Source organism: Emydura macquarii, unplaced genomic scaffold (genome assembly GCF_026122565.2).
Source record: "Emydura macquarii macquarii isolate MOO-44397 ecotype Brisbane River unplaced genomic scaffold, CSIRO-AGI_Emac_v2 contig_587, whole genome shotgun sequence".
In the NCBI taxonomy this organism is placed as follows: Eukaryota; Metazoa; Chordata; order Testudines; family Chelidae; genus Emydura; species Emydura macquarii.
Genome location: NW_027130724.1, coordinates 10,913,749 through 10,927,912, shown reverse-complemented (window position 1 = coordinate 10,927,912; position 14,164 = coordinate 10,913,749). Strand labels below are relative to the sequence as shown.

Sequence of the window (14,164 nt, the reverse complement as noted above, 5' to 3'; positions counted from 1 at the left end):
GACATGAAATCCTGATTTCTTGGCATAATATTAGATTCAAGTGATTTCTATGCTAACCTCTGCCTTTACAATTTGGGAGGGACAAGGGTGCAGGTCAGTTCAAATGGCTATTTGAGAAGTGGCTTTTTGATACTTTATCTCATAGATTTTGTCCCATGATTTATAGATAGACGAGAGATTCATTTTCAGGAGGGGGGAACCTTGCAGGTGAAGGTTGTGGTTTGTGTGGGTAGCATCAGCTCACATTTTCTATTACCATTTATTATTTTATAGCATTCTAGAGTATGCTAGGTGCATCACAAAAAGCGTAACTTTGAAAAATTTCAGAAACAAACCTTACAGTAAAATTATATAAGATAGTCCTTATACCAAATCTAGGCCTTTAGGGTGTGATTTTCAGAAGTGCTCAGCATGGGCCTAACTCTGTTCCCATGGGAATTTTACCATTGACATCCCTGGGACAAGATTAGGCACTGAGAATCTCTGAAAATCCCACCCTTAAATTCAGACTTAGAAAATAGAACAATCATGAATAGATACCCAAACGTACAAAGAAGTAATAAAAATCCTGTGGTGCTCTTTTTTACTGGTCTTGTTCGATCAGACAACATCAAATCCTGATGTTCAAACGCCTAAATCATTTTCTATAGTGAAAGAATATATTGTCTCTACTTTCTCTATTGCTTTTTAGTTTTTAATTCATTAACATTAGCTCTGGATAAAGGTCTAGTAAAGGTGGAACCATAGTAATCATAGCTATGGAAGAGGAACATTCTGATCCCCATCATGTGGATGCAGGAGTCAACTTATGTGGGTCTCCTTACAGGATTTGGACCTTAAGACGAAGAAAGAAGGAAAGAAAGAAAGAAAGAAAGAAAGAAAGAAAGAAAGAAAGAAAAAAAAAATTCTCCAAAACCAGATCTAAACTATCAATAGTTGAAATAAGTTTTTCAAGCTGCATTTAAGATGTTCTAGGGAATATATACAATAAATGTTTGTGGGAATTTTGTTTTTCTGAATTTCTAGTAATTTTGGGTTGGCACCCATTTAAGCCCTACTTTTCCACTGGAACTTTAGAATATAAATAATCATAGATTGATATAAAAGTAAAACTGTAATAATAAAAATGTAACAGCTATTTTTAATGGGCTATGCATTTTATCTCCAGAGATCTTATGATTTAGTGCATTTACAATGTGTACCCCCTTCAACACACGCACTCATTCTTCTCAGATGGAGGGAAAATGTGCCATGGTTCCGACATCCTTACTAACTGGTAAGCAATTTTCCCCATTCATGGAAATGGAGACTTTAGGTCTTTATATTCACTTTTCAGTGTTTGTTTCTTTTAACAGAATGGCCCTTTTATTGCCATACATCCAGGTGCTGCCTTTCCTCCTCAATGAATCATCCTATTCTCCCAAATCAGTTGCCATGAAGACATCTTTCCTGCAGTAAAGAGCATGTAATGTATAGCTTCCTCTTAAATTACCCACAAAATCTCTCCAAAGTTTCAAAACACATAACTACCAAAATATCATTTTCCCCCCTAAAAAAATCAGCCTCCCCTCAGGGTTTATTGCCACTGTGACTCTGAATACTTAGCCACATTCAATAAAAGGAAATAGTGTGTGTTTCTATTAATATTATATGTCCGGTGATTGAAATCATCTATCTTAAATGCTGAGATCTCTAGGGCTTGTGTGGCAAGTGCCATTCACACTGATAATTTCAGATGAGAAATGCATTTCCCTGTCTACATTAGGGTTGAAATAATTTCAATTATTCCAATTCTCCACAGGAAGAGCGAGCAGGGCCAATTACAAATGAGTAGTCAGACACTTGTAACAACCATTAACATGTTCACTGTCCTATTTGATACAGATCTGTTGACATTTTCGAAGTTAACAAATATTTCAAATGTAATGAAACCAAGAGTGCATTTCTCATTTTCAGCAATGACACACACTATAAAGAAGCCACAGTCACTACCCAGCAAAGAGGATCCTTGCCTGCTTGGTCTGTTCTGATCACTAAACCTGCTCATGAGACAGGAACATAAAGTGAGCCAATTTCGTAATATCTCCTTCAGCACTAAAAGGTCACAGTAGTGATTATAAGTAAATAGGTGATTTAATAGGTGAAGGTGGTTTTCTGTTATCCCAGTCTCTGAACCCCTTTAATTTCTCATTAAAAAAAAAAAAAAAAAAAAAGCTCTTCTACCCTGACATTTTTCTTGTTTAGTTTCAGCTCAATTAATTTATTTACCTTTTTTTTTTTAAAAGCAATTTACAGAGAGTTTAACAAGCATCTGATGGGTTACTTGAAAGTTTCAAATACTGTGTCATTTGGAAAAGTTCAGCAGCAACAGTGTCTGTCAATGTCCCAAATAAATGACAGTGCTATGTTTCCCTTTAATCAATTTCTCTCTGCATATATTACATTCACAGGAACTATTTTGTCACCTTAAAAGGTAAAGTATGGTCATTTAGGCTATTCAGTAATGGCAGTATCAGAGTTTCCAGTGTCCTGGGATTAAAATCTTAAATATAGTGGGCTAGATTTATCAGTGCCACCTATAGTAGCAACAGGCTTCTAGCTTTGAGTTTCATAATCATAATCAGAGAGGTATTTCCCTCTTTCCATGTCAGGCCATATTTTCAAAGCCAGTCCTCAAGCCACTCTAGTTTGGTACCTGTAGACCTTAATATCTGTTTGATTTTCATTTTAAAATTTTAAACTAGAATTATATCATAGTAGCAACACTGTATACAGTGCAGCTCAGCAGAGAATCATACAGACTCTTAAAGTAGTTAGCAATAAGAGTAAGAACACATTTGCTACTGCCACTGTTTTGGAAATAAGTGAGCGTTACCTGCTACCTCCTTGCTCCGCTGAGAGGCTTCAGAAGCCAAAGCGTATGATATGGTAATGATGCGTTCCTGCTCCTGCAGTTGTGAATCTAAATCAACTGAGTTGTGTTTGTCCTGAGCCACAGCAGGCTGTAGGTTGTGCATACTAGTGGGAAAGTGAAAACAACATTAACATTTACAAGCATGCAGAAAATCCATGGTAAGGCACAGAACAAAGCTTGGTTTCATACCCCAGCTATCACACTCCAGACTTTTGTAAACTGCTTTATGAAACAGTCAATTAGATACACTGACAATGCAGTGACTACCGTATATACCACAAACAAATAATGTAGCCATTATATCTTCAGCAATAACTCATGCACAGGCTCAAATACATCTTAAAGTCCTTTGCTGAAAATAGGCTTGTTTACATGAAAGCAATATGAAAAATTAATGGCTTTTCTTTGAAGTTAGTGAGAATACTTGTTAGCACTAAGAGAAAGAGGCACAACCTAGTGATCTTCAGGTGGCATCACTTCAAACAGATTATAAACTACAGGGCAGACACTTGAGCAAATCCCAGAGATGATTGAACCTAGTGATACTGTGAACAAAAAGAACTCTCAGCCATGCTTTTAGCGGTTTCCATAGTTTCATACAAACTCAGTGGAAATTCTAGGCTTCAGAATGACATTTATGGTTATTCTGTGTGCTGATTATGTTGTTGTGTGGGGCTTGTGTTGTGCTAGGAGAGTTGTGTGGATTTGTACGGGTGGCGAATGAATGGCGTGTGGTATTGTATGTGTTTGGGTTATTGTGTATCCTGGGTGTGTTGCTGTTTGGGTGGTTGTGCTGATTTGTCTCTAGGTGGGATTGAGTTGGGAGATTTGTGCAGGTGGCAAATGAAGGGTGTGTTCTATAGTGAGGGATAATGTGGTTTTGTACTTTTTATATGCACTGAGTGTTGTGTGGATGGGGAAAGAGGCGTACATGATGCTGTGATGGGGTTATTGTGTAATCTGGTTGGGTTGTTGTGTTGATTTGTGTCTGGGTGGTTGTGCTGGGAGATCTGTGTAGGTGGCAGTTGGGCCAATTAATCCACCATCTGTGCAGTCTCCCTCATATTAGCAGAAGAATAAGGGTAGCAATTGATTGAGTTACCTCTGATATCACAATGGTTCAGGACTCTAGGCATGGCATAGATACATGCCTTACTATAGCTGAGCAGCGCACAAGTGGAATTCATAAAGTCAAAGTGGCTGAGAATTTAAAAATTGGACAGTAACAGACTGCAAACACCAGTGATGATTCAACCTGATGACATTCTGAACAGAGAGAGCTCTCAACCATGCTTGAAGTAGTTTCCAGCACTTTACACTTCCTGTACAGACATTTTAAAGCTTCAGAGTGACACACACAGTGATGTTCCTGGAATCTCATAGATAATCCTTCCTCCTGTATTGTTTGAATATCCATATCCCTCTCTGAGTAATAAGTGTATATCACATCTGTATAGTTTCCATAAAAGGTACATAATACATTATACTTTGGCTTAATGATCAGCATTAGATCTGAAACAGTCTGTGGATTAGAGTTGTTTGAGATTTTAAAAAAAGAGACTATAAAAATAATCTGACCTAGACCTGGTAAGAATAGTCTTTATCTTTTCTGCTTTACGGTGTCTTGCTGCTAATTCTTCTGAACTGAGGGGTTCTTCAGGCTCCAGATCAACATAGCGCTCTGGAATTGCAACCTTTTCAGGTTTTGACAACTATGGAAAAAAGAGAGAAAATGTCATTTCTAATACCTAGGACTTAAAAAACTCAAAGGTATGGTTATTCCCCTCTAAATATAGTAATCCAAAAGAGAATTATATGGGAACTTTGACTGGAGTGCAATATGCGTCTTCACAGCCCTGCATGTCTCCCTGATTCTAAACATTCCTTTTGAACTTGAACTAATAATGCCTGCTAACAATTTTTTCTCTCTTGACTTTTTCTTTCCTTTTGGGAAGTAGGTCATCGGTGTGGAGCTGTGACAGGAAATTGAGATTGTGGGAGGAGTCAGGATTAATACAGGTTCTTTCTGCAGCTCATTCTGTCAGGCAGCGGAGCCCAGAGTAGAACTATCCGGCTTAAAGTTGCTGTATAAGGTATAGAGAGGAGGCCAAAGCTGAGATCCTCTTGATGCCCTCTGATACAAAACAGATATAACCTAAAGTTTGAATGCTTATCTTTTACAGTGTCTGGGGCTGACCACTTTTCCTTGTGAACAGCACAGAAAGAAAAGCTTGGAGTTTTTGGTTTTTTTAAATGATAATTTGACACCTTGGGAGTCTCAAAATTTGGCACAGGGTCAATTTGACACAGACATACACTTTGTGTGATTAATACTACACATATTGTGTAAATATAATAAAGCAGATTACAAATTTTAATTAGGGCGTTGTACAACAGCTGGCAATACATCTAGCAATTTTAACTTGGACAAATTTCCTGCTTGAAGAATTCAGATCTGAATGAGACACATTCATAAGATATTGAACAAGCCAGCAAGCAGCATATTTACAAATGCACTTTGGTAGCCAACACTGATTAAACAAAACAAAGTGCTTGTGAAAAACACAAATGAATAATTTAAGAGTAAAGCAAAAATGAAGAAAAGAATGGAATTCCTCCTCCTCTTTTGATTGCCAGCTGAAACATATCTGGAGGACTGAATGATTTAGAGTTTTGGGTAAAGAGATCCCAAGCCTTTTACTTTTAGATCATTCCAACCAATTCAATCCAACCCAATTCAGTTGCCTATAAGAAATGACCTGATTTTGCCCCGAGTGGGCACCTCTAGCTACTGGTGTAAGTGTACATTAGATGCGACCACAACTCCAAATAACATAGTACAGAAATCACATTATTCAGAACTCAAAACTTTGGAATCAAAATATCTGACCCTAATCTTCCTTTGGTCATAATCTTAATGAGTACCCCACAAGTTCTATTCCTCCAACCTCAATCAGCCATAGACGTCTGCCTCCTGAGACTTCCCTTTTTCCATCAGACTAACATACTTTCTAACACAATTTAATTCAGAGTTCCGTAGGTACACTGCTAAGGTATCTCTACTAAGGCCAGACCAGCTCATCTGGTCTCTTTGCACTGACTCAGGCAGACAGGCCAGACACTGCATGGTGTAAAACAAAGAAAAAGTCAACTAAGTGTGAACAGCAAGTCAGTTGGACAGAGAGACAGAACTGTGTGACTGAGTTTTCTTAAAGGGTGTGGGGGAGCCTGAGGCTAGGAAGCAATAGGTGACATGGAAAGGGTCTGATGAGGTCACAAGGGAAAGAAGTTCTTAATCCAGATCCTCATCTCTGCAGAAATACATGTGTGCCACTGGAATGATGCAAAGTGATCAGAGACTTGAATTAAAGGGACAGCTGAGGATTCCCATAGCATGGGGGATTCTTCAATTGGCATAACGCCAACACAGAGGGTGCTATGCTAGCCTCTTACAATATCCCTCCCAGCACAGGAGCACTCCTGGAGCCAGAGAGGATGAGGCTAGAACCCAATGCACTTCAGAAATCTGACAAGCATAGTAGCCCCCAGGAGGCCAGAGCATCTTTGGGTTGTTCTAACTTATACCAGGAGCCAGTCCCAGGACAGGAGAAGGCAGAAACGTGGTTTAGTGCAGAGAACTGAACCCCTAGTCTCTACATTACAACTTGCACTTTTAGCAGGAATCTCATCAGAAGGGCCATGAATCTAATCTGCATGGAGAATAAGGTGCCCCTTCAGATATCTAGATTTGGTCCCACTTATTTTTAAAAAAAAAAGATGAACTTTGATAATCATAGACTATGTATCTAACACAAAACTGATCAGATATGCATATAACGAATTACAGGGGAAAATCATTAAAGAGAACAAAAAGTCTGATCAAACAGGGCACAGCTGTTGGCACTGTCAACAGAGATGAGCCTCCAGCTCTGCTGCTTCCCATCCATCCTGGTTATTCTAGTTCACATTTAGTCCTGCTAGTTTCCAAAGGCCTGCATGAGGGGAGCTGTACTGCGATGCACCTTCCAGGGACTACAGGAGTCGGGCTTCATTCTTGTGGAATTTAAGAAGGGGAGCTGGCTAGCGCACAGGATTCCAATGAGTCAGGGTAGAGCTGAGCAAGTTTATAAGGATAGGGAGTGACAGGGCATCCCTTCCCCGACTACTGAAATCCACAAGTGGTGTGTTCCTCATTGCAAATGTACAAAGATTGAAGTACTGATCCAATATCAATTGAACTCTGTCAACAAAGACTCCAGTATCAAGGTATCAATGTATAACAACTTCCTGATTCCACAGGCAAGATTTGTTAAGGATCTTACTGACTTTTCACTGCATCTGGTGCACTAGATGCCTCAATAGCAACTGTGTGGGTGAAACCAGACAATCACTATGCTCTAATGAACTCTCACAAGAAAATGATAAAAGACAAAACTGTGGGTGAATATTTTTCACAAAGTGATCACTCTGTATCTGACTTATGAGTCCTCATCCTCAAAGGAAACCTGCACAATACTTTCAAAAGACAACCTTGGGATCTTAAATTCATAACTCTGCTAGACACTAAAAATCATGGACTGAATACAGACACTGGATTTATGGCTTATTACAACTGCTCCTCTCATTTCCTTTCCTCCCTATTACTGGAGGGATGTTAACAGGCCACTTCACATTGAATGGTCCCTCGAAATATGTGTTAAATACTTATGCTTAACAGTCTGTCCCCTTCCACCTTGTATTTCGCTGTGACGCTGAGTAAGTTTCCCAGACCTGAAGAAGAGCTCTGTGTGAACTCAAAAGCTTCTCTCTCTCACCAACAGAAATTGGCCCAATAAAATATATTTCCTCACCCACCTTGTGACTGACACAGCTACAACACTGCATTCTATACAAACACTCAGATTCTTTCATTTCCCTTTTCACAGAACACTATGTTATACTGCCTCTGAGCCACCAGATGGCTCTATAGCATTTCAAACCAATGCTTTACTGAGTTAGGAAAGCTGCTGACAAAATCCAGACTCAAAATCATTGATTTATTATACTTTTCATATAGCCTATAGTAAAGACAAGTTTTATCTTTCCTGGCTAGTATAAAGAGACATTAACTCTTCTGTTCTGTGTGGTGCCAGTTCACATTAACCATGAGTCACAATGGGATCGCTTCCTTGAGCTAGCCTTTTCTTCTATTGCTTTCCCCACTTCCTATTTTAAATTAGCCTTTAGTATCTAACCCTTTCAGTTCTGATCTCAAATCTGTATATGCATTACATAATTTGCTATTTCTCTACTAAAAGTTTTGTACATTTTTTTACAGCACAGAGCTAAACATTTCCTCTCTAATAAGGCCAAATACTCATTCGATCCTATACTCTGAAAGTGAGATATGTACAGCACATGGCCATCAGACTAGTTCTTAGTTGTTTATAAAATTCTCTATTAAACTGGAACTTTTAGGCCAACTCTTGAAAAACAGGAAGTTGAGAGATGAATTACCTAAAACTTAGAAAAACTGAAAGACTAAAGAATTTTGGACACACTATATGGAACAATATGCCACTACCATTACCTCTCTGCTGATATCTAAGTCATAATCTTGAGGTTCCAGGTCCGTCTCTGTCACTAGTACAGGTTGAATTGTTAACCAGTCATTTTCATTTTTCTCTTCTCCACGTATTGCTCTCTCAAGTAATTGCAAATCAAATTCTTGTTCTCGTTTCCACTGGTAACAGATACAAAACAATTAATGGTGCATACCAATAAATAGATCTCCTAGAAATGTATATATGGGGATTGCCTCTACTATTAGGTTGCTGAAAGAGTCCATGAAGTTATACTCTTAAATAACTGATACACAGAAAACATGACTGTCATGCAAAAAATGTTTGTTGGAAATCCCTTATTAGTCTTACATTTGATTTCTAGCTGTGCTACAAGATTTTACTATTGTCTTTTGCATGTTGTAAAAAACTGTTGATCAGTATTAAGCGCTAATAAGTATATCTGACTGTGCATAAGACCATTAATAAGAAGTAAGTACTTCACACACACATATTAAAGGGACCACAGACAGACTGTTTCGGTTTCAATAATCTTAGAGAATAGAATACTCAACATTAGACATTCTTACCAATTGATAAATATATATCTTATAATTTAGGATGGTTTTGCAGGGTGGACATTAACACAACAGTCTGAAAATTACACTAGTTCTTATTCAGATTTCTTCAGAAGTGCTCAGTGACTATTACTACTAATACTCCACAGATACATAAATTAATTGAAATTATAGTCCTAATATTAAATTCCATTGGATCTGGAAATATTTAAAATATCCTCAAAGGCATCTTAATAAGAAGACATAGGGAAAAAGATTGTTTCATTCTCCTTATAAGATCAACCAAAATTTACAAGCTACTGGTTATCATTAAAAAAATAAAAATCTCACAATAACATCTTACCAAAAGAAGAACTGTCTTTACTAGGCAACTTTTAGCTATCATAGAATCATGGCAGATTTGAATTAAGCAGCATGTTTTGGGAGTTCAAAGTTGAAATTATGACAGAATGCCACTTCCCCTCCTCAGCTAGGCATATGTAAAAATTAATAAACTCATATACCTAAAAGATTTTACAGATGTAGTTATGTTCTCATCAAATGCCACAAATGGCTAACGTGGTGGCAAGGTCGTATTCATATTAGTGAAGCCCTGGAATTTTACCTTGCAAAGCTGAAAACTGAAAGGATCATATGCCCTCAACATGCAAATTAGTGTTTATATTCTGAACAAGAAAAGCACTCCTCCAGTATTTGACAAGGTAGAAAGCACAATATGTTGCTATATGTTTCACATATCTGCTTTTCTTAAATCTCTCTCCAATAATTTATACTGCAAAAGAATAAGTACAGTAACTTTTGGCTGATTTTAATAAAGCTTTCAGCCACTTTGACTCCACTAGGTGACATATATTTTAAAAAAATCTGATTTAAGCCTATTCATGCACAAGCTCTCAATATTCACTCAAAAATATGTAGTTTATATATATATATATTCAAAATGTTATTTAATTATAAGACAGTTGAAGCTCATGTAAAAAATTAAGAATTCCCTTTTTAGAATTGAAAGGGAAAAATATGTTTTCTTACACACTTAGAGCGCAAGATGTAGTCTTCTACTCATATTCAAACCAGGCCTGATTGCCATAATATATTTTATACACACACAGTATTAATTTCAAGATATTGTTATATTGGTAAGAAAAACATCAAACCATTATTACGTAGCAATATGTTTATTGGCTTTGATGTTGAGACATTAAAAAGGCATTTTATATAACAAATAAAATCAATGGACTATGCTCAATATTTAAAATGTCATACTACACTTGAGAGGTGACCAATTTAAAAAAAATCAGTGCATTATATTAAAATTAGTTACACATACAATGTATGTTTAAAACAGAATGTTACATACTGTGCAGCAATTAAACTAATTACATATTTAACTATTTACCATTTTGGCTGCTAAATAATTGTAAGGCTGTAAACAAGCAACTGTGCTATCAAACATGCTTTTGTGTGTTGGAGCCCTCTCTAGATACAGAAAGAGATCTCTATGAAACATATCCATAGCTAAAGGAGATCATTTTAATTCCTTATAGCAAGAAACAAGATGGCACACAAATTTGTAGATAAAATATTCATTAAAATTGTTAATAAGGAGTGTTATGAAATGTTTAAATTAGAAGTGTGTATGTATGTTAGAGTTATACATTAAAAGTTCAGGTTTAGTTTTGCTAATTAAAATATGAAAATGGCAGTGATAGCAAAGTTTTACATTTCCTAAATGTTATAATACATTATCTTTCAGTAAATTTGCAATTGCAAAATGCAGGCCAGAATAGACTGTCTCTAAGCAGTGCACCTATATTTATTTATTTGATGAAGTAAACAAGGATAATTGGTTGTAAATTAGTGTTTCTGAAGGATTCTTCAAAAATGGGAATAAGAAATTGAGTAATATCAAGAGATTTAGAAATGCTAATAATTGGCACACAGCTATTAAAATGCAATTAAGCCTGGTAAAAATTGAGTAGTCTAGTTAGAAATTATTTTAAAATAATTAGAAACTTTTTAAGCAAAAGAAGGAATTAGGTATGACAAGTGACAATTCTAAAGCAAGAGATCTTGTGCTATGAATTAGGTAAATAAGGTGATCATTCTAAGGCTCTAGTGGACCAAAAGAAAAAATAAATTAAAAAAGGAAGGCTAGCATTACAGTGGCTGTAACATTTACAGTACATCCTTCATTTGATACCATAACGTGTTCAGATAACATCACCAATTAGAATTGCTTTGGTTAGGGTCCAAAATGTATCATTAAAAACCTATGTTCGGTACAGCTTTTATTCTCAGAAACAAAAAAAACCCTCTTCTTCAGCAACGGAACGTTGAGCCTTATTAGTATATTCCACATTTGAGCTTTAAAGCATAATTTATAGTAATTAAAAACATCAACTGTTGCATAAACTTCTATTAAATAGGATTAGATTTTAAAGCTGATTATCAGTTTGTTTATATTTTGTCAATACCCCATGGGAAAAAAAATTTAATTTGATATAGCCGTATATATCTCCTAAACTAGTTATAAAGGTTTATTTTAAACACACTCTATAAGAACATTCTAAAAGGCTTATACTGTCATGAGCAATCTGAAAGGTGTACAAACTTCATTATGCTTTCTAAATACAGTTCCAATCAAGAAAAACAATTCCTGTCTCTGAAGTCATTTCAATATATTCTCTTGTCTTCTTGGCACATTGTTCTCTGACCAACTTACCTGCACAATCAGCTACATCGACTGCAATTATTTGTAATAAAAAACTAGTAATTTTGTATTCACACTCTTGAAACTGGTATTATACCGTATAACACTATAATATATTTAAACTAGAAGCATCATGCACGCTCAGGTGAATATGCTTCTAAGAAAAACTACAAATCATATTTTTAGTTTAGTCCTTTTAAAGCATGTCTAACATACTGAGGCTATGTCTGCAGAAACGGGCCGGATTAAAGACCGAGATGAAACAGATTGTCTTTCTCCTTGACTAAGAGTTCTCTTGCGTTCACGAACTAATGCCTTCTGATGTCGCTTCATTCTTTCTAGCTGTTCCTCAGCACTCATCTTGCCTCTTTGGTGGTCTCCAGAGTATAAGCGTTCCAAGGCACTCTTTGGTCTCTCCTGTTAAAAGTGACAAGGAATACAAAACATATGTTGTAATTAATACTTTATAAGTAGTATAGTAAAAAATATTAACTCTTTCCTCTACTTTCTCAGTGTAAATGAGCAGATTTTACCCTATTGCCTTCTAAACTATTTTGCACATTTTCAACTCTGCAATTTCTACTAAGGTAATTAAAAACACTATAATATTAACCCTAGGTCCAGAGCCTTCCTTTGTGAATCTGTAGCAAGTTCAGTGAGTGACTCGTTCCATCTCTGTCTCTTCTTCCTTGTATTAATCCCATCAAATGAGGTCTGCTCTATAAGCGTTCTCCCTCTGAAGTACTCTGTTCAATGCCATATCCTCTATCACACCACATGCTTATATGTCTTCCTTTATGACATCCCACCACTTCTTCTTGGGTCAGCTTCTGTATCTCTTTCCTTCAATCTTGATCTGTCGGACTTTCTTACCCACGTAGTTATCAGGACTGTGCTCTACATGACCAAATTATCTGAGCCTGTACTCCCTAATTTTTTCATTTATGGTATTATTTCTGTCTCTAGGTATGCCCAATCAGTTTAGCAATGTGATAGATAAGATGCTTTAATATGACAGGTTAAAAAAAAACAAAAACCCTTTTTATACAGTTTTCCATCCCGTGGGTGCTACCAGAATCAGCTCCTATTATGCAAAATACATCTGCACTCAGCATATTGTCTATAGAGATCCAGACACTTGTCACCAAAATGTTTATTTAAAGTTACCTTGGAGCTATCTCTTCGAAATGTTGCATATGATGAAATGGTGGATGTCTGGTGCAGTCTGGAAGTTGATCCAGATAATCCTTTACAAAGTAAACAAAGCAATGCTTCAGAGACAGATAACAGGTGGGTGTTTTAAAAATAATTTTACATTTTCTATTGTATATTTTTATTACTATTGTAGTTCACGTCTCAAAATTTTAAGCCAGGTAGGACAGTAATGGAATATAGGGACTTTCACTTCTAGGTCATTGGTCAAAATTATTCCATTTTCATAATCATTTCACCATGGTTCATAGTGACCAAAATTCAGTACCATCTGAAGACAGTTTGGAAGCCTTTGTAAAATGAGAAGTTTGTGGCCTCTGTCCTGTAGCAAGTATTAATATAACTAAACCTAACAGCAAAACTGACTCTAAGTGGTACTTGGAGTCAGAACAGAGGATCAAGGATTTAATGGGGATAAAAACTGCATTGCCCCCGCTCTTTACTCTAAAATGGTTCCAGGACTGATGAACATTGTGAAGATGGCACAGGAAAACTTGTACTAACTCTGCTCATGCTGTATCTGATATTTTCATTTTCTAGGGCTGCCAATCTGGCCATTTGCACAAGCAATAGATTCATTTTAAAAAAAACTCTACAATTTAAGCCATTATGAACGTGAGAAATCTTTTGGGTCAGAGAATAATTTAAGAGCTGTTCTGACAAACTAATTTTTCCTGTTATGGTACACTCCCACTTTCTAACAAAACATGTAAAGCTGTTTTGTAAAGACTGGTTATTTCTATGGCAAAATCACTGAGATAACCTACAGCGCTTGATATAATTATTTAGCTAACTTTACGATAATGACTCCAACAGCACACCTACCCTGTAACAAATCTACACACACCATACACAATATGTCACACACCAAGTACTTTTTTAAAATGGCCTTTTATCAATTCTCTGACTTACCTCTGGGAGGTAATGTCTGGTATCCACTGTCAGAACCTATGAAACCAAGTGAAGTTTGGCTGAGGTCACCACCTATTGTAGCTAATTCAGGTTCACTCATGCACGAACGGAGTTCTACCTACGTAGAAGAATATTCATTTGATCAAACAAGACCACAGATTTAAGACAAATTCAAATAGTTTTCTTAGAGTCTTTGTGTTTCCAGGTTGCCATGTATCTGTCAATCCATAAGCATTCTGCATACTATAAAATTTATCAGAGCAAAAAATGATAAGGATCCATAAATTTTAAAGGTAAA

General features: G+C 36.4%; 1 protein-coding gene across 12 annotated transcripts in view; it reads right to left on the bottom strand.

Moving 5' to 3' along the window:
- The window catches only part of PLEKHA7 (pleckstrin homology domain containing A7), a 291,612-nt gene that overhangs the window by 5,353 nt on the left and 272,095 nt on the right, over positions 1-14,164 (bottom strand). For all 12 annotated transcript variants that reach the window (XM_067540688.1, XM_067540693.1, XM_067540691.1 and 9 more), the window contains 6 exons: positions 13,867-13,984; positions 12,910-12,989; positions 11,959-12,159; positions 8,484-8,636; positions 4,493-4,626; positions 2,876-3,018 (listed from right to left, as the gene is read on the bottom strand). In XM_067540688.1, coding sequence (XP_067396789.1) covers positions 2,876-3,018; positions 4,493-4,626; positions 8,484-8,636; positions 11,959-12,159; positions 12,910-12,989; positions 13,867-13,984 — 829 coding nt within the window. The remainder of the gene's footprint in view (positions 1-2,875; positions 3,019-4,492; positions 4,627-8,483; positions 8,637-11,958; positions 12,160-12,909; positions 12,990-13,866; positions 13,985-14,164) is intronic.